Source organism: Dysidea avara, chromosome 7 (assembly GCF_963678975.1).
Source record: "Dysidea avara chromosome 7, odDysAvar1.4, whole genome shotgun sequence".
NCBI classification, from domain to species: Eukaryota; Metazoa; Porifera; class Demospongiae; order Dictyoceratida; family Dysideidae; genus Dysidea; species Dysidea avara.
The window spans coordinates 15,921,782-15,942,970 of NC_089278.1; the positions used below are offsets into that span (position 1 = coordinate 15,921,782).

The following is a 21,189-nucleotide window of genomic DNA, read 5'->3' on the forward strand; positions in this document are numbered from 1 at the left end:
TGTGCGATAAAAGGAGTAAATGGGGGTGTGTACTATTTGTAGTGTAGTGTAACTGAAAACATTTAGTAGCAATTTGCTACTAGTATCTAGGCTCTGTAGGTCACGAGTTTAAAGACGAGTTAATTAAGGTAAATGCGGGTATTTCCGGACAGCGCACAATTCCGGACACTTCGTGTATAACACCCAAGAATGAATCAACTAGAACACACTTTTCGATTTTTATAATCCCTATAAGAATAGCTATTCACACCAGAAATTTCAAGGCAATCCGTTGTTTCGTTCCTGGGCTAGCTTGGTAAAGGTGCCAAAGTGTCCGGAATTGTGCGCTGTCCGGAAATACCCGCATTTAGAGTAAAGTATTAATTATCGGACAATATGATGTTCGGACAGCTGCCATTCACTTCCTGGAAATCCTGCAGCTTTGGTTATTGTACCAAAAGGTAGGCTACAATAAGCAATAATTATCCTCCAATAATCAGCTTTGCATGATTAAAAGTTTAAGAGTTACAGCCAATAGTATGCTTAGTCCGATAAAATCTATGCTCGGATAAAACTATCAGTTGTCGGACTTTGATTTTTACTACCATTAAACAATCTCCAATTTATTTCAAATTTGTATGCAATATACCTGTACTCATTAGCTATTAATGGCCAAAAAATGGTTTCATTATCGTTAGCATAAAGGGAGTACGAGCCTCCCAATTTTTAGCGGTATTGTCGGACGCCCTCCGTTTTAATTTAGCCATGCCCACCAACAGAGTTCATGCTTTTTGCAACAAATGCACCAGTGCTAAACCACAGAAGAAGGTAAATAAATATCTTTCAAGAGTAGAGGTGTGTTTTAAAGTTGATATTCAAGATATTTCTATTGGAACGCAGTATTTTTGGCTCATAAATGAAGGAGATGCACGCTAGGTGGAAAAATGAAATTACGAGGAACAACTTTCTGACCAACCACATTTGTTAGTCTTGGTGCCTCAATCGCGAATACCACCTAGAAATGAAAAGATGTTCCATTTTCTATCTTCTATGGATGCACAAAGCAACATTTTCGTCCTTTTTGTTTCACCCATATAAGGTAGAGAAAGAAAAGCCTTTCAATTTCCGTGACAGTATTTGTGATAGGACACCAAGACTAGCATATGTAGGTGGTCAGAAGGTGGTTTTGCTTAACTTCATTTTTCCACCTTGCGCGCATCTCCTTCATTTAGGAGTCAAAAATACTGCGTTCCAATGGAAATATCCTGAATATAAACTTTAAAGCACACCTCTACTCCTGAGAGATATTTATTTACCTTCTTCTGTGGTTTAGCACTGCTGAATTTGTTGCAAAAGCATACAAACTCTGTTGGTGGGCATGGCTAAATTAAAGCGGAGGGTATCCGACAATACCGCTAAAAATTGGGAGGCTCGTACTCCCTTTATGCTAAAGATAACGAAACCATTTCTTGTCCATTAATAGCTAATGAGTACAGGTATATTACATACAAATTTGAAATAAATTGGATATTGTTTACTGGTAGTAAATATCAAAGTCCGACAACTGATAGTTTTATCCGAGCATAGATTTTATCGGACTAAGCATACTATTGGCTGTAACTCTTAAGCTTTTAATCACACAAAGCTGATTGTTGGAGGATAATTATTGCTTATTGTAGCCTACCTTTTGGCACAATAACCTAAGCTGCAGGATTTCCAGGAAGTGGGTGGCAGCTGTCCGAACATCATATTGTCCGATAATTGATACTTTACTCTACCTTACTAGCTGTACTGAGTCTAGTTTTAGTTGCATGAGCCGGTCATGCAGTTTAGTCTGGCGTAGCCAACCCGCGCGCCGGTCGGCTACGCCAGACTATATGCAGTTGTGTGAGATTAGTCCGGCAGTAGCTAGCTAGCTATATTATACTATGTATGTCGAGCCCGGTGTATGTAGCTAGCTCTCTAGATCTATTATAGATCTGTATACTATAAAAAATGTGTATCAGATAAGTTATCACTGAGTAGCTATTTCAGTGGAAGTACATGGCTACCATGCACTTCCACTGAATAAGAATTTGATGGTACTATAGCTATAACCTTAATAGTTGCAAGCCTGTGAGATATGCATGATTTCGCTCTAGGCCCCCATCTTTTACTGTACAACTATATAGCTATATAGGGTATTTTAATGCTGGAGTTATCCCCATGGATAGTAACATCAAATTCTTTCCTGGAAAAAAAAAAAACTAATGGTAATTTCATTTTTAAAAGAATTGCCATGCTCAGTTGTGATTAACTATACTGTAGTTAGTTATGTAAAGGAGGCAAAACGTTTTGTCATGTTATAGCAAGGTGTGGTTCAGTTCTCCTTCCACTGATACATATAGAACAATTACACACTTTACTTGCATTGAGACTTGCATGACAAAATTTCAATTTTTTGTATGATGGCCATAAGCAGAGATTTTAGTTCAGAGAAAATATAAAATATATGCGCTCAAGATATTGTATATATGCTAGTCATCGAGCACCTGGCACATTGTGTTGTACTTCTTTCAGCCACATGGGAGTGCACGATGAGTTGTACATCATGCTAAACAGTATTGTGATAAGAACTAATATATTCCCTATTGCACAACGCTATCTCCATTAGCATTGTACAATAGGGTTAGGGCTAAGGTGCTGGAGTCAGTTAGCTATACAAAGTCAAAGTTGAACTGCAAGGAAATAGCTTGAAAGGAAACATGCATTATACAAGCAATGTAAAAAACTCTTTTTTTTGTGTGTTAATTTTCCTTAATGGTGGGTTTTTCAGGCATTGATTGCATGTACCATGCAATGTCATTGAACAGTAAAACAGAAAATTATATAGTAAACACCATCAAAATACCACGAAACCAGTTTATAATGTAATTAACTTCTGAATCTAAATTATAGCTAATCTCTAGATGTGATACCTCATGCATGACTGCATTGTGTGTAGTCAAGAGCTTAAAGTCTTCTCTCTGAAAGAGAAACTATAGGATCCCCTTAACTGTAGTGTTGAGTATCACATTCAGATTTGCAGCACAGTGATGAAACATTCATTCAGGAAGCTCAGAGAGGACTAGTATTTATAGCTATAGTGTTGGCTGTATGTGGTTATTATGGCAATGCACTTCCCAATTATTTAGAGGTGTGATACATTTAGACTACTAATGGTCACTGTGTGCTTTTATACAAGGAAACTGATCACTTTGGAATTTTAAGTTCGATTAGGGATCAGAGAAATAAAGTAGTGAAAAAGGGAGGTCTGAAGATATACTAGTGGACATTAAATCCCTACTTCAGTCTATACCCATGACTGAATTAAACGTCCAATAGTATATCTTCAGGTGTAGGAGCTGTATATCTTCAGCTGTTTTGTAACATTAATAATATTATGACTGGTGAACCCACACATATGCAGGCTTATTGCTTTGCCTGAACATGCTCCCCAAATATCAATTACCAAAGAGGCCATTACGCTTTGTTTTCAGCTATGTTCAGCCCATTACGTAGTAGTACAAACAAAGGAAAAGAACCTCTGCAATCAATCAGTCACAACGGAAAACACTATTCCCATCAAACGTAGGGAAGCCATCATGTGGCGTTACCCTGAATCAACACCTTGTGCCGTCAGAGGACACAGGTAAGTCCATGAAGCATACATTGCATGCACTGCGGTATGCTAAAAGGCACCAGTTGGGCTGAAGCGATGTCAAACAGTGAAAATATGAAGCCTGTAGCCTTAGCCATTATCGAGTTACGCTTGTCTGAAGGCATCAGGCAGTCAGTCAGCAGAAATTCCACTAAATACATTTTAAAAAATTTGTAGCAACTCTTTGGAAGTGTTTTAGGTCATACTGAAGGCAATTTTGGCCTTGGCTATACCTAACCAATACTGCCAAGATGCCATGAAGGTATTGTGAGGCTGGTGATATATTTGGCCAGAAAACCTCATGATCCCAACTATTGTACTGTATAGCAGTTGTAGGAGAGCAGTATAGTTTAATCGGTTTCAGTTTGTGAGATCATTTTGTACATACATATATAGAGGTGACCATCAAGAGTTTCTAGTAGACACTATAATATACATATCATACTTCACCATATTATTATAATCTGTTCTAGTTCTAGTCTACTTTGCAGATGTCATATAATTGGCAATTGAAAAGAGATGATCATTGTACAACATAAAAAGTGCTGTGGCAAGTGATTATTTTTTTGTGCTTGTTTTAAGTTTTGAAAAATGAGTAAAAGGTTTGGGTTTCCAAAACTGTGACTTACGATGCTTCAAACTGGTAAGTGGTTTAATAGCTCCATCTCCAGTACTGTGTTTACTTTTCAACTTAATGTCGTCAACATACTCATTTTCTACTTCTTGCTCTAAATTAGAAGATGTTCTATTGAAATTTTGGGAAATATTTGATGAAAATTCTTGCTCTGATATAGAAGACCTTCTAAAACTTTGGGAAGTGCTTGACAAATCTTGTTCTGAATTAGGAGACTTTCTATCAAAATTTTGGGAAATGTTTGATGAATCTTGCTCTGAAGTAGAAGACCTTTTCTTGAAATATCCAGAAATGGTTGATGATTCTTTATGAAAGTCCAATATCATCCGTCCTAAATCTCCATCAAATCTGTTCTTAGCAACCTATTAACAGTATAAATAGTCATTAACTGTCTGCCAGCAGAGATATAATATGAACCAAAGTAAATTGGATATATGGTACATGTTGCCTTTAACCATATTTAACCATAATCAAACGCTGTATTTAATTAGGCGATTTAGCTAACAAACATCTATACCAAAACAGCCAAGCTATGAAAAAAGGATGCGGCCCTCAAAAAGGCTATGGTGAAAAAAGGTGGCAGCCAAGAAATGGCTGTGATGGTAGGTTAATGGCAAAAATTTTAATAATGACAATTCAGGTGAATGTGTACAAATACGCTCGAATTGTCGTTGTTAAATTTTTTGCCATTAACCTACCATCACAGCCATTTCTTGGCCGCCACCTTGGATTTCACATCCTTTTTCAATCTAGCTTTTTGGGGGCTGCACTCTTTTTTCACAGCTCGGCTGTTTTGGTATAGATATGACTTGCTTTTGTAGCTGAACTCTCTACACAGTGAGCTGTCATGTAGTTGAATGCTCTAATAGGGTAACTTGCTAACGATGCTGAATGCTCTAATAGGGTGACTGTACTATTACCTATTAGAGTATCTCAATTGCACATTTGCTACATGTAGTTGGATTTTGTATTATAACTCAGTGGCTTTTTACTCTGATTCTTCTATACTACTGCAAGGACTTTCTATGATGATTATTCTATCTACATACTGGTTTTCAGCTCACTTTTCTAAGCGGTTTGCCTGGTAGGCATGTAAACTAGTGTTTTTTAAATTCATGAACTTGATCGCGTAATTGTGACACAGGTTGAGTTTTGTGTCATATCTCCATGGTCTTTATCTCGATTCCTTTCAAACTACAAAAAGGCACTCCTACAATGGTCACTCCATCTACATAGAAATTTTCAACTCATTCCTCCTAGGGGTTTACCCTGTGGGCATGACAGAACTTGAAATGACTGGGACGATTTTCTTCAAATTTGGTACTATATGTAGACTCCCCTACCTGATGGGCACTTCTGTAGCAAATTTGGTTCCAATCAGATAAGAGATCATGGAGCTACATATGCGTTAAAATGATATTTTCTTTCTTCCTGTCAAAATACTCATGGTGTGGCGCACTGGCTTCTTGGGACTATCGTGTGTCTTGATATCACCAAAATGATGCCAAATAAAACATATAGAACAGCTTGATAAAACGAGAAAGTATGACTGTGAAAAACAGTATTACTATTAATTAATGATAAACCAATTTCCAATTATCTACTGATTAATCACTACTGCAAACGGCATGTGCGCTGCTTAAAGGATTTTCTAAATTAAAATGATGCCAACAAGTCTTTTGTCCAAATTTTTGACTCGCCAATATTCCACTTATACAGTAAATTTTGTTCCAGCTATTAGAAATCCCCAGTTGAGAACTGGATACTAGGGTAACCAGGACAACAAGATGTATGGAATATAGGACAATACCATACAATTCTTACCTGAAGGTATTTAGGCTGCTTAGGAAGCTTTTGAAGGATGAGTATGTTATCAGCTTCTTGGCTAGCTTTAGCTGACCCTGATATTGATGCTGTCTGCAGCTCAACATGACTATCTTCCTATATAGATTGAGACACTATTATATAGTATACTGATCACCTGGTGTTATATGCAAGAAAAACAATAATTTTGAATGTTAGTAGGGACCAAGCAATACAAAGCACTGAACAGAATCTTATCTGTACTTAAACCAATAATAGCACTCTACCCTAAGTCATACCACACTTACTAAAGTAGGGATTAAACTGGTTTTTAGCTTCTGATTGAATTTAGTTTCATGTGGTTCCTTTTTTGTTACTGTGATCCCTACTGATATATAAAACTCATAAGGTTTTCATATACTTGTCCAGCAACCCATCATTACTGGAACATGCACAGCATAACGGAAACTAGGAAAGAATGGCTTTCTATTACATTGGTCTCTGTATACCCAATTGGCTGGTTCCACTGTATTAATCACTGTCAATTAAGTAAAGCAGCAGTTTGATTATATTTTTAGCTCAATTATGTTCTGCACATTACACAGCCTTAAGAACAGACAAAGCACACAAAAATATCTGCAATCAATGCACTTGCTTGCTCTATTGTTTATAAGTATGTCCCGGGAATGTTTGAGATATTTGCTTATCTGAAAAATTAATGCGTGCGTATGTATGTCTGTCCATACTCATATGAGAAAAGGTATTACAAAGTGCTTTGCTTTGAGTGATGAATGGCAAGGCAGTCACTAAAACGGATTGCTATGAGTACCGACTAAAGAAATAGCTGATGTTTGGGTGTATTGTGTTTTAACAGCGGTGTTAAATGTGAACTTCATACCTATAATCACATAATTGTGGAATTGTCTAATCAGCTTATCTGTTACTGGAGTTTTAAATAGCACAACACCAACTTGTGTTTTTTGTTGAACTTAATTGTTCCTTGTATACAGAGTGTAGTTTTATCCCTAGAAAAAATGTTTAGTCAAATATAGTACCAATTTTCTAAGTACGTAACTAGGTAGGCATACTAGGCAAGCATCTGTGATATAGTATATTTTTTACAAAACTACTAAACAGCTAAACCTTATGTTTGAAAAAGTGTATTTAAGTTGGTTACTAATCATAGTTGCAAATGTACATTAACAATAGCTTCTAGCTTCAATGAATCTTATTTCGTGGCTTATTACCATTTCCACTGTACTAACAATGCTAGTAACCGGCTTCTTTCAAATAATTCATGGCATAGACCACTCAGTTATGTGTAATATTGTGTATACACATAAATTTCTTACAATCAACACATATCAATGACTTTGCCTCTGTTTCACTAACTAAAATTGTGCAATGGCACGATGAGCCTTACTCAAAAGCCTGATTGTTTTGAAAAAAAAGAGAGTAAATGTTGTGTAACATACTGTACACTGTATCATCATGGGTCATCTCCAGATTGTGTTTGCATAATGAGTTTGGAAACAGTAGTGTTCAGAGGTGTTAGTCTGAAATACTTCATGTTGTAAAGCAAGTGAGGTTGTTTACTCGTGAAATTCTTTTGTACATGTGTGTGATAGATGTTCATACTAACTTTTGGCTGGTTTTAGCAATGTTGTAGATATGAAATTGCAAGTGCAGTGATGGTGTTACAAAATCGCTCTTACATGCCATGAGTATCCAGTAACCATGTGCAGCACAATATATCTAAATCATTAGTCAAAACTACTATTTTTCCTTAAAAAGAACATATCTAAATTGTTACAACATAACACTGTTGTTCAATATGAATTCTAATGGAGAACCAGGGCTAAAATGGTGAGACGCCAACTCCTCCAGTGTCATGTTATCACTACACATGTGATGTGAGTGCAACCCGGACATAACACATACAGCATACAATAATAACACGGATAGTTTACTAACTGATTATACTGGAGGTATATTATACCTTTCTGGGGTGTATGACAATTGTCACATGAACATTCTTCATAAAAGCAAACTTTCTGAATTCTGCAATTGCTTTGTTTTGAAGAGAATATTTGTCATCAATCCTACAGTACAAATTACAGTTGTTACAGGATATGTGAACACAAATACAAACGTACGTAATGTACAATAGTCTGCAACCAAAATGGTCCCCCTATACTAGTACTTCTATTGTTATACTCAAGAGTTCTGTTTAAGAATCATGATAATTTCACACATAATAAAATATCATAGATACAAATCATGTGATTCCCTAGGGATTGAAATAACTGAGGCTTCACTGCACAAACATTTTTCCAATTGGGATTACACCTTAAACACACTTACCCAGCAGATCCTATCATAAACTGCAAGTTATCAATTACTACATGTTGAATATCATAAATGTAGGCAGCATGGGTCATTACCTAAAATGATGGTGCTGTATGTATCATTATAATAATGTCTTGTATATCGGTTACCTCAATTACTGTATCGATGTCCACTGTTCCATAAAAGTTCATAAAATAAAGTGGAAGTTGTTCAAATTGGTCCGCCCAATACGGATACTGACTAAGTGACTTTTCCAATTTAATACTGCACAAAACAATGCCAAGGTCACTATAGTACTTATTATACAAGACATGTACATTCAAGGTAAAAACTATGTGTCCATGCCAAAACAACCAAAGGGTGTTGTAATACCCGTGAAATGAAAGTTGGTGGGCAAGAAATGGCTGCAATGATGTTGATTATTGAAGACAGATGTTACAATTTAATTATATCGTTGACTATTTGTAATCTTATACTCTAACAGAACTTTTGAGGACTTCCAATATAACGCACATGGAATGTTTTATTTATTAGACAGTATGTTAAAATAATTGTGTGCCTGGTTTTCTGCATGGCGATCTTTTTTGAATCCTTAAGCAGTGGTGACAGCAAGTATCAAGTGTGGACTTGTTTGTGCTGAACTTTTTAAAAAAGCGTGTGTGTATGTTTGCACCCATGTGAGCAAAACTTTGTAATCTAACAGCAGCCTGTAGTACATGAGAAATGAAACTTCTAGGCAGGTAAGCTGTGGTTAATTCATGACGGTTTGAAATACAGGTGTAGTGATTCTCCACAAACTTTGTAAACTACCTTATCGTTGGGCTCTTCAGGTATTTAACAACCAAAAAACACTTTGTAGGCTACCAGGAAAGACATATATATCTCTTTATGGGGAGTATTCCCCACATACTTTCTAAGTGATCAAGAGTTGTACAGGGATAAGTGACAATCACCTAGAGATATAAATTATTAATGGACCTAAAGAATGGCATACACAAGACCATGTACATTTCATTTACAAAACATTCTTAGCAGGCTAAGTGTTCCCATGCTAGTTTTCATACTCAGTAACTATGGAGTATTCTCAATACTGTTATGTGAGGTGTCTGCTCTATTAGGGTATTTTTTGACTGACTGCTCTATTAGAGTATCTTGATTGTGTATCATGTTTTTTTTGTTGAGGGGGAGGGGCATGTGCCCCCTGTGGATCTGCCACTGAGTAAGAGTTTGTATGGAGTGACTTTAAGGCTCTAAGCAGCAACATTTTCACGTATATCAATGCATGATCATCAACCCATCAACTACAACTGTATTATATTTCTGTACTATAATGTACACTAGACTATAAGCAACACACTTACCCTGACAGCTGATTTAACAATGTCTTCACAAGACGGACATTCTTGATTTCAAAACTTCCCCACAATGTGGTTACCTATGGTGATAGTGCAAACTGTGCTAATTCAAAACAATTATTGGTAACTGAATACTTCTTGAATATAGCCACTGCAAGAGTTCATAGTAATGTATAACTGAGTTGACATGTGCTATTTAAGTGCCATATAGTATGTTAATAGCATCCATAACAGGAAACCACATAAATAGGGCTGGGATGAATAGTGAAATTTATCTTCAAACATTCTAATCCTATTTTTTAATAAGTTTGTAAGCATTTGGTAAGTGCATAGCAGTAGTACTGAATGATGTGATCAATCGATTGCAAATGGGAGTGTCCGCTATATTGCAATCATGCATAGGCAAACACCAACTAATGGCTAAAAGGACGTTTTCCATAAATTATCTATCACTTTATAAGGTTTTTTAAGGCTACAATCACATTAGCAAGTAGGCATGAGGCTATTATGCTCCAAAAATTGAGCATTATGCTTTTGAGCAGTGCTAAAAAATCACCTATTATACTTTTGAGAATTTCCTATTATTCCCAAAATTATGCCACCATAATTGGCTAATGATGCCAGTTTATTACAAGTTTAACAGCAGGTTAAACAGGGTTAACTAGCAGGACGACCTTGCCTGGATTGTCACACTAGTCATACAGGTTTTGACCCAACCCCCCCTAGTGCATTCCAATAATTCAGGCACGTATTTCAAAGAGGTCTATTAGGGGGTCCAGTCTGACATTCCAGCACATTTGAAGTAAACAGTTAGCAAGCCGTTGTTATCTTTCCCTCCCACCCACCTCCTCAATCTCTTCTTCCATTAACAATAAAATAGTTAATGTGACATGGGCGGTGCTCTTTTGTCTCAGAGGAAGTTGGGTGGGTTATCCCCAAAATGCAGAGGAAAACTAATTGATGCATTATTTCAGGAAGCACTCGAGCCTGAAACAATAAGAGGACAGACATGCTTGCTAATATGCAGGCAGACAATTGCCCAAGGGTAATGTCCTGCAGGCTCAGTGTCAGTTCAATCTATTTATGGAGCACCAATATCAAGCCCATAATCCCATTCTTTAGAATGAATAGCTTACACGAATACACATTCCAGGATCCGTGCTTGACTCATCGACTCCGGCATCTAGTTAATGCTGTATTAGACTGTTTTCATTGATGTTTAAGCTTAGAATAGTCTTGAATTCTTTAGCTGGTAGCATATTTCATTTCAATGTGACTGCTTTATTAGAGTAAATAATATTCACTGACTGTTCTATTAGAGTTTCTGACTGCTCTATTAGAGTATCTCGATCTTCTTTAATGAATTGTGCAATCTGCAGATTTTCCTACTGTTAAAGCTTTATAATCACCTCAAAATTCTAAAATAATTCCTGATTCCCACACATACTTATTATGCTGGCATAATCGCCGCCCTAGTAGCAAGCTAAACTGCAATGGTGGGCATGGCACATGGAGATAGAAGAGATGAACATCGATCACACAAGATGAATAAGCAGCTGCAATAAAGATAACAATGTTTATTTGTAATTCTTTCATAGGCTATGAGTGCATTACGAAGCTTCGAATGATAGTTTTTAAAATTCGAAGTTTACTTAACCTTTGAACCCACGAAACATTTGAAGCTCCCTACACATAAAAGTTAATTACCTACCTAAATTATAAAAATATTTAACTTGGGTGCCAGGAAGTGTAAGGACAATTTTGCTCAAACCTTTGCTAGTACACGTACGTAGTATATACAGCTAACAATGCCTTAAATACTTTTTTAGGACAGTGTGAACTGGGAATCTGATAGCACAACATCCACTTTGTAACAATCATACCTATTGCTACATTCCACTCAGCAAAATACATACATGCAGAAAACTGACAGCACTAACACTACTAACCCCTTGTTGACAGAGATCCAGTGACATTTCACTGACAAGAGTTGTCTTGCCACTTCCAGTTGGTCCAGTCAATATCGTCACCTCACCAGGCCTGTGACCCTTAAGAGTCTTTGTTAGACCAGGAAACCTCTGCCACTGAGGAGTTGTTAAAGTATAATAATAATTTAAGTGTGTATTGTAAGTATGTGTACCACAAGTACATACATACATACACATACACCATACAATCTATAGCTCACTTTCACACCAGCCACCTTCTCAGCATTAAGATAGTCAGAGTACACATCGTCTCTCAACTACAACAACAAATAATGTTTTAAAATAGTCTTCATACTACTGCCTACCTCTGGAAAAGTCATTATCTTGTTATGTGCTATTGGCCTTGCAGATTCGATTGTTTCTTTTAAGTTATATCCCTTCATTGAACAGTGATTAGAATCTTTGTATAATATAGTGTTATGGTGCATACCTCACTGAGTGCATGTACTGCATTCTTGATGTCCAGTTCATTATGGAACCTGACAGAGTGACAATCACATAACTAGAACACAACCTGAATATGATTTCTTAATTCATTATTTACACAGTAATATATTAGAAAAGAACAGTACTAAACTATTTCATATGATTGGTCAAGTAAAACACAATTGCCGCATACAGCTGATACAGGCAGGAATTTATACTTCTAGCACGCACGCACGGACGCACACGCACACGCACACACAGTATACCTTATAATGCACATGCATACAACATACATATCAGAACAACTTACGTTACAGCATAGCATCTCTTCATGTTCAGCTTTTTAGCAAACTGGTTAGTAGCCTGCTTTGACTGTGGATCATTACCAAGCCACAAAATGATCTTCTCAAATTGTTCCAATTGTGGTAACAGCTGCAAATAAATATACAGTAAACTCTGTATTAAAGTGGGGCATATGCACTTATGCAGAAATTTTGAAAAGCTAAATGACTGTTCTATTAGAGTAGTTGATATTGTCTGACTGCTTTAGTACATAGAATATAAATTCTCAATTGATCTAAGTATTTTTCTGAAACTTCTCTAAACTAAATATTACAACAACAATAATCTATTTACAAGCACATAAATGCTGTACATATCAGGAAGTATACAAGGTACAGTATAATAAACTACTATACTATACAGTACTAATATTTTAAAAATTGTTAATTTAATGCACAGCAATACAATTGATGTTTCTACCTCAGGTGAAAGGTTCAAGCAGCCATTTGGTAATGACAGTGCTGGCATCTCAGTAGCTTGGTGAACTGCCATAGCATCAAACTCACTTGCAGTTAACACCACCTGTAATGTTGTAAGAGAATATTCTTTAACTGACACTATAGTGCTACTTTTCATATCTTTGGCCAGTGGCCTAGCACTCTGCACATAACAAACATGCCATTGTATTGCTTAGCTTTAAAAAGTTCAGGGGGAATGGGTTGCAAAATCTAAGATGGCAGCCAAGAAATAGCTGCAATGGTGGTAATGAGTAACACTACAATACTGTGATCATCAATATTAAAATAATTGTGTAGCCATTTCTTTCCATAGCGACCTTTCATCTCACCCTGAACTTTTAAAAGGCTGAGCCCTTTTTTGTCTTGGCTGTTATGTCTTTGTACATTTGCAAGCCAGTTTTAGTGCTTGCTTTTACTTGTATTTTTCTTCTCAAAAAAAAAATTAAATGTTTGTGCATAATTTACTACCTTGATGAAAATTACATTGGATGGCAATTCCATTAGAGGGTTTTTATCATGTGTAAGGCACTCTTTACAATATAACTCGGTAGCCGTTAGTACAGCTTATTTTTAAACCGCAAAGTGTTTGAGTGATTACCATGATACTTATGAGATTACCTCCTTATCAGACTCCTTAATCAAATTCCAGCCAAACAGTCCATGTAGGCCATGTCTATGGTGATACACCATGATGTATGTGTACAGTATAAAAATATTTAGCTGACCTTGGTTCAAAGTATGTCTTCCTGTTGGCCTGTTCTATGGTACTCTCCACCTTGACCCTCGCAATATTCTTGTCATTATAGAATGGATATGCTAAACATTGTTGATCTATTTCCTGATTGTTGGCAATAGTGAACTATATTGTTACACATAGATGTATAGTGATGATACAAACAAGACAATACAATCAGAGGCGACTGCTCAATTAGAGTATTTCAGTACATTCAGTGTTCACTCTATTATTAGAGTGCATGTTCTGTTAGAGCTTTAAACACCTAGAACTGCACTATAGTAATACTACAACTGCCACTTGGCTGTTCACTCAATGGAGACACTATTGTATGATACACATATTATCAAAATGACAAAGAACAGACCAAGCCGTAACACTGCATACACTAAATTTTATAATACACCTGTGTTACATTAATTATTCTAATGAATAAAATAATCATTATAATTTATAATGATTAATTTATTCATTAGAACACACACCGGTAACTGCACTTTATTATACAATGGTAGATCCAGGATGGGGCATTTGGGACAAATCCTCCCCCCTCAGTGGAAGAACCATACTTCTTTTGATAAAAATACTATACACCTTGTCAGACCAAAATCATATACCTCATGACAACTGCATATTATCGCCATTTAGTTATTGCAAACTCACTCGAACCAAAGTTAAAACAGCCGTCAAACTGTCATCCAGCATCTCCGTATGTACTAAGCGCCTCTTAAACTAATTATCGTGTTGTTTTAAAGACTTTCATAACCTTTTAAGCAGCTTTTACGACTTCACTACCATCTGTAAAGGACATAATGACAAAATCAACCTACTAAGGAGTGATCATTGCTGCTTAAAAATACAGCAACTAGTAAGAGAATCTGCTCTCCCCAACCACATATAACTTAGGCCATTTGTGCCCCTCCCCTCCCCTTGCCAGCTCCTGGATCTGTCCCTGTTATATATATACATGCGCAAACCTTTCCAACCACAGTGTGCACATTAAATTTCTCCAATGTCTCTGATGATATTTTCTACAGAAAAAAAAACAAAAACAAGTAGTGATTCTATCACATTTACGCAAGATGTACAAGATATACACATGCATAACTTATTAACATACATTAGAACCAAACAATTTCATTGCTCTGTTCATAACAGAAACAAGAGACATCTTCCATGGTAAAGTTTGTGACCAAAACTTCTCAGCAGCACTGACACTGTTCAGGAGCTTATAATTGGTAGGTGGTTGGCTGGTCACAGGTTTTGATTGAGATCTGTTATCTATCCAACTGCTGAAATCAGTCCAACTGCCTATATGAACAATAAAACAAGGCCAATTAAATCTATTGCTAAGTAACTAGCTGAGGTGTAGCTTGCATGGGTGGGTAGGTTATGGTACTCCTGGATTCTGTTATTTAAAATGTGCAGTCTAGACACTACAGCTATGTTGTATTCAGCTATCATGAACTGGTAATCAAAGTCTGTGGTGTAATGTGAAAACAAGCCATTGAGAATGAGATTTGAATGGTGGCCAAATAACCATGAAATCCAGGAAAAATTTTTTGTACATATGTGGCAGATGAAGTACTTACCTGACATCTTACAAGGCTGACACACTACACTTCCTGTGGTCTTGTTGACATGTACACCATAACCAACAACTCCATTCTTCTCTTTTACAGTCTTATCACATATAGGACAATCGATCATAAATGATGTGTGTCCCTCTCTGTACACAAACTGCTTCTCATCCAAGTAAGTCTTGATAGATGCAGCGTTAGGTGATCTTAGGACCGTCAACTGTCTGGTAGTCAATAGGTTATAGTTCACAGACTTTAAAATTCTTTTTGACCACTGTGCTACTTTATAGATGTACATCCCTGCAATAGTACAACAAATTACAACTTGGTCATTATAAGCACACAACATTGGAGCAGTCTTTGGCATCTCCTACATAACCGTTACAAGACCAATAAATAAATGGATCATTTGCTTTCATATTATATGGGGTACTTAATACCGGACATTATACATTATTCTGCACCCTAAAAACTGGCTTGGTGAACCTTACAAATATGAGCAATGCATAATTTTGAGACAGAGCAAGCAATCTGATTAGAGCTACCAACATTCCCGCAAAGCCAGTTTTTCGGGACAGGCAGTAGATGGTAATACAAACTACATCTCCCAACAATTACTTCACAATCTCAGTGGCAAATTTACCTAGTCTCGTCCTCCAGACTCTTTCTCCAGGTTATAAACTTATTGTTAAATGTCACCTTGGAGAAAAAGGTCTGAGGATGATGAGACTCTATAGAGTTTACTATATATTTAGTGCCAAAGTAGTGACTTTCCCATCAAGCAGTGCTGTAATAGCATGCATCATTCATCTCTTGTTTCACTACTTTTTAATGCATAGATCCCTACTTCATTTTTAAAAATACTAGTTTGTTTAGTTTTTTGTCGTAGCAGAGCTAGCTACAATGTAACTTGTGACTGTTCTATTAGAATATCTTACATGACTGTTGTATTAGAGTATATCTCGAGTCAGCCAAGGGGTGTGCAGCTAGCTAGGTCATTTTGTTTACTGATAAGTAGCTAAATAGCTAGATTGTTAAGAGGTATGGTACATGTGGTCTCCGCACTCTACCGCTATTAGTCCACCTATATAGACCTTTACAGTATAGCGGGAAATTTTCGAGGGATGAAACTTTCGTGAAACTGTGTAAAATACGCGTTTTTGATTCACAAAAGTCTAGAAAGTAGATTTGGTAAGGCGATATATAGCTATGTGTATAGACCTGAAACACTTCACGATTATATTTTCACAAAGCTATCATTACTTGCAAAATTCGTGAAAGTTTTGTCCCCTGAAACTTTCTGGCTATACGGTATTTGATGGGCGTGATCACAAAACTATTGTGTATATACGGGATCCCAATCGCAAAGTTGCAGATATCTAGCTAGTATATCTCTTCTATAGTAGCACTGGGACTGAAGCACTTCTGAAATACAGCTCTGAAATAATTCTGTAGCGTCTAAATATGCTGCTGAAAGAAAGTGTTTTGGATGAAGAAGAAGACAAACAGTCTGATTGAAGATAAAAGAAAAGACAAGGCGCAGAGAGCCTAAGCTCGTCGGAACCCCAAAAGGCACATCCCACTGGTGAGTTTGTTATTGCTGCGTAAAATGGTGGCTGTGCACTGCTTGAAAAAATCCCAGACCAGGCAGTGACTTGATCCACACACAGCTTGCAGTCTAGGCAAATGCTTGAGGAGCCACACAACCTGGGATCCAGGATTTCCTCTGCATTCAGCCAGTACTTAACAATTATGTCTTCTCATTTTTTCATCATTGTCCAACTATCCCTCTAGGGATCTGCAGGGAGGCAACAAATTAGCCTGTGGCACAGTGAGTCAGAAACCTGAAAACTCTCCTAGTTATTAAGAAATAAAAAAAAAAATCCGCCCTCCCGCACTGCTATTTTGAGTACAGGAGGATGAGAAACCAATAATTAAGTCTGGGGAGAGCAGCAGGCTAAATAAGCCCATAAGAGCACCTCCAACATTTACAACGTGCGACACACAGAGGACATGCATACATATCAAATACACATAAGTATATGGGGACACACACCACCCACGCGTGCACTTTGGAGCAAGGTGCGCGGCACACGTGGTATATATTTCAAGCCACACCAGTAATATTATATTGTACAGGCTGTTAGGCAAGCAGCGCACGATATTAGCTCACCATTAGTTATTGCAGGAACCGCGTTTCTACTGTACAAGACACAGAATAGATTGAATTGATCAGCATTCAATTTAAAGCGCAACCAAAGATTAGGAGCACATTAAATTTATTTCACAGTTCTTTGACTCCGGGATTGAGGAATGGTTATCAAATTATGATGATGTGTTGAAGTAATTCATGTGAGCCGACAATGGCTAGCAGCAACAAGTGAGTTTTTAATAGAAAGTTTGCCAATGATCTGACACAGCCAATTGAAAAATCATCCTGTAGAAGACAAATAGGTCTAATCTCGTGAATCTCGAGTGTGTATAATGCGAGGTATAATGCAACAAGTAGGCGTATAAAGTAAAACTCTAATAACAATAAATACTTAGGTTTAAAGGAAGAAAATCCATCCCTCGATCCATCCCTCCTGGAGGAGACTGAGCTGAGTGTGGCGCCTGACTAGACATTGGGTGGCCTGCAGTTGGGGTAGGAGGGATTTTTTTCCTTTCTTTGTCCCATTTTCTGTTTCACCTTGTAGCTACTGTAGGTTAAGTAATGTTTAAGTCTCTAGTTCCAGTTTGTTAGGTTAGGTAATCCAAAGGCTGCAGCACATGTTGCTGTCAGATCTTCGGTGCTGGCCACTGTAAAGCTCTAATAACAATAATAACAAAACACTGAAAACTTGAGGACGTGGTATCTTGTTTTAAACTACTTTGGTACTGAAGGTAGCGAAATGCCCTTTTCTCCTCTGAGCATTGCAAATTCCTGCTAAGAATGGACAAATTTATAATAAGGCATTTTGCATATAATAATAACCATTGCCCCTAGCAACCTGAATTTAACATTATTTGTAGGTGTCAATGTCTAAAGTCACTTCTCCAATTTTGAAAGATCTATAGGTAACAATTACAAGGGGTATAGTATGTTCACGTTGAGCTGAATCCTGGAGAACAGCTAAAAATTAAAATTGGATTTATTTTCAACAGAGTTAACATTTCAGCCAACCAGATGATTATTGATAACAGCAAAGGTGTCAACAACAGACATGTACGGTTTGGCTCCATTACAAGTTCGGGAAAGGGCTGTAATGGACACTGTACTTATATGGCTTCCCCATAGGAAATGTATTGTGGAAATTTTGATTGGCTGTAAATACTATGCCAAACATTTGAACAAAAAGATTTTGAAATATTTTTAGCGGGTCAAGCAGTACTACAAATGAGCCAAATTTCAACATCATGTGTAATTGCATCCATGAGTTATTAAATGTTTTTGAGGATTCAGCTCAACGTGAACATACTATAGTCACTACCAATAGTTCTGTAGAACCATCTGCGACCGGGATCAAAATCAAATCAAGCAATCAAGATTAGGGCTGGGCGATAGTGAATTTTTAAATGTCCGAACGATAGTAAGACACTGTTCACGATAGACGATAGTATAACAAGAGTGAAAATCTACTTATTACCTTCACAGAGATATGCAAGGAGGGATGCACTTATGGATATGTTTTTGACTAAGAGACTAAATAGCCTTTTTAGACTGATTTTTGTTCCCAAATATTATTTTTACAAGTGTTTTGCATGAATATTTGCATATTTTTACATCTTAATTACTGTCTGATAGTAATTTTTCAATCGATAGGTGATACACGATAGCGATACTATCCCGATATTCTGATATGTTCATACTATCCCCCAGCCCTAGTCAAGATGTAAATTAGCACTGAAACAAGCGATTAAGACGTCAGGTTGTAGGGGCAACGGTTAAGGTCCATGCACAATGTTAAACACCCAACTGATGATTTACGATTTATGAGGGATAAAATGTTGGACATTTTAATTTCACAAAGTCTAGATTATGGATACAATACTCCTTTAGCTTCTGTATTTGTGGCAGTTATTTTAGAGAATTGCTACATGTGTGTTCATTATTTCAAAAACACACTATATATATTTAACTGCTGTGAAGGTGTTGCTCATGTAGCAAGTTTCCAATTGGTTTAATTGTTTCTCTTTACTTACTAACAAACTAATACCACATGTAGCTCTGATCCTGTCAGCGGTGGGTGGTTACAGTGGGTGTATGACAGCATGTGTGTGTTGGAGCACATTTGGACCACTGCTGATATTCAGTTAGAGCTCTCCATTTATCTGCTGGCTGGTGTGGTGGTCTTGTGGATATTAATAGGGATGGCTTGGTGGAACTACGAAGAAGCTATTTCAAACCTATTTGAACTAAGAAGTAAGTGCTGTGTGTACACGACAAGATAGCCACCATTGTTTAGCTGAAGCTGACAACTACATTCTGGTTTTATATGTATCTTACACACTTGGGTAATGTTAACAACACTGTACCATGTTTTGGCTTCCACTTTGGATTTCAGAGTGTTAGGGCTACACTTTGTCTTATACTAATAGTACTATAGTGTAGCCATAGGCATTATGTGGATAAATATATTTTGGAAATCATGTCTTTACAGCAAGTTTAGCACTTAGTACACTGTGTATGTGCATGTTAGTTAGCCTTATATGGCCAGTCCCTATTCTCTACATGGCACTTATTGATTGAAGATTATAAGCACCTCATCAAAAGAAAGAATGGCAGCAAACATATCGTAAAATTAATTTTACATCTGAATGTGCCTTAGCTGTTATTTACTGAAAGTGAAGTGGCCATTATGCTTCATTCTCAGTCTGATGCACAGCATTACAAATAAAGAGCAGTACAAGAGGCACCTCCGTAATCAATCCAGTCACTACAGAAAATACGGGTGATTCACAGGGAAACAATGATGCACTACTGCAAATTGCCACCAGGAGCTTATAAGCATTGAAGACGCAATTACTGCTCTCTTTATAGGGACATGTGGCTGTGAAGGCATTTCATAAAAGATGAAACAGCTACATCCTGAGTGTTACGCTCCTTTGCATCTAGCAGTGCTTATGAGCTCCTGTCGCCACCTTACAGGTAAGTACATGATGCATACATGGATTGTATGGCAAAGATACTTGTTGGGCTGTAAAAAAATTGTAGCTACGTATTGGAAGCATTTTAGACCACACTGAAGGCACTGACTAATACTGCCAAGTCACCATGAAGGTGTTGTGATGTTAGTTTCTAGTCAATATTTTTTGCGAACCTTCTAGTATGCAGTACTACCGTATACTGTATGAGAAGCACCATGTGGAGAGAGAAGGGTCTGGCCACTTGAGACTAAATGTTATACTTAGCTAGTATTCAGTGTTGTATTTCTGCTATTTCATCAGGTAATTCAGTGGCAAATGTTCAAGTTTCTAATCTGGCTAGCTCCAGCAGTGAATTCATTGCTCCATGGTATGTAGTTTGTATGATAGAATCATAGGTGGTATAGTATCTATGATAGAATACTAGTATCACAGATGCAGGAGACTGAATTAATGCAGTACCTGTATAGTACCAGCATAGCTTCAACTGTAAAAGCATGATATAGATCAGAGTATATTACAAGAGTGGTACACTTGCTTTGTTTTTATTATAGGCAAGATCACAGTTTTCAACTATCACCAGAAACTAAGAAACTCACTCAGCGGATCAGACACCCACAAACTTGAATACATTATTTACTGTACTCGCAGTTTATAATTTTCTGCTGTATATATGGTACTTATGTGATTAGAAAATTAGTCGATCAATCAAAAAAGCCACCAACATAATAAGCACTTT

The 21,189-nt window shown here is 37.0% G+C and overlaps 2 protein-coding genes across 3 annotated transcripts; one reads left to right on the plus strand and one right to left on the minus strand.

The window, feature by feature from the left end:
• Window positions 1-4,139: 4,139 nt before the first annotated feature.
• LOC136260844 (twinkle mtDNA helicase-like) lies at window positions 4,140-17,587 on the minus strand. The gene is made up of 18 exons (XM_066054728.1): window positions 17,500-17,587; window positions 15,339-15,626; window positions 14,867-15,057; window positions 14,724-14,777; window positions 13,739-13,872; window positions 13,632-13,686; window positions 12,976-13,077; window positions 12,524-12,645; window positions 12,218-12,266; window positions 12,093-12,164; window positions 11,988-12,044; window positions 11,749-11,883; window positions 9,806-9,879; window positions 8,594-8,708; window positions 8,460-8,539; window positions 8,095-8,197; window positions 6,117-6,233; window positions 4,140-4,654 (listed from the first exon to the last, which is right to left on the minus strand). The coding sequence occupies exons 2-18, from the start codon at window positions 15,622-15,624 to the stop codon at window positions 4,217-4,219; spliced, it is 2,184 nt and encodes a 727-aa protein (XP_065910800.1). The 5' UTR covers window positions 15,625-15,626; window positions 17,500-17,587; the 3' UTR covers window positions 4,140-4,216.
• Window positions 17,562-21,185, plus strand: LOC136260845 (uncharacterized). Of its 2 annotated transcripts, XM_066054729.1 has the most exons (4): window positions 17,562-17,706; window positions 19,532-19,728; window positions 20,754-20,820; window positions 21,005-21,185. In XM_066054729.1, exons 1-4 carry the CDS (start codon window positions 17,690-17,692, stop codon window positions 21,075-21,077), a joined length of 354 nt encoding a protein of 117 aa, XP_065910801.1. In that variant the 5' UTR covers window positions 17,562-17,689; the 3' UTR covers window positions 21,078-21,185. The 2 variants fall into 2 exon arrangements, with proteins under 2 accessions (XP_065910801.1, XP_065910803.1); XM_066054731.1 differs by lacking the exon at window positions 20,754-20,820.
• Window positions 21,186-21,189: the final 4 nt, after the last annotated feature.

Bases quoted from the DNA above. Each gene is read 5' to 3' on its own strand.
- LOC136260844 (XM_066054728.1), bottom strand. From the start codon at position 15,624: ATGTACATCTATAAAGTAGCACAGTGGTCAAAAAGAATTTTAAAGTCT. The intron at 14,778-14,866 runs GTATGTTAATAA...TTTTTTCTGTAG, and splicing joins TGAAATTGTTTGGTTCTAAT to AAAATATCATCAGAGACATT. The intron at 13,873-14,723 runs GTTTGCGCATGT...GTAACAATATAG, and splicing joins TGCACACTGTGGTTGGAAAG to TTCACTATTGCCAACAATCA.
- LOC136260845 (XM_066054729.1), top strand. The intron at 19,729-20,753 runs GTAAGTGCTGTG...CTATTTCATCAG, and splicing joins AAACCTATTTGAACTAAGAA to GTAATTCAGTGGCAAATGTT. The intron at 20,821-21,004 runs GTATGTAGTTTG...TTTTTATTATAG, and splicing joins AGTGAATTCATTGCTCCATG to GCAAGATCACAGTTTTCAAC.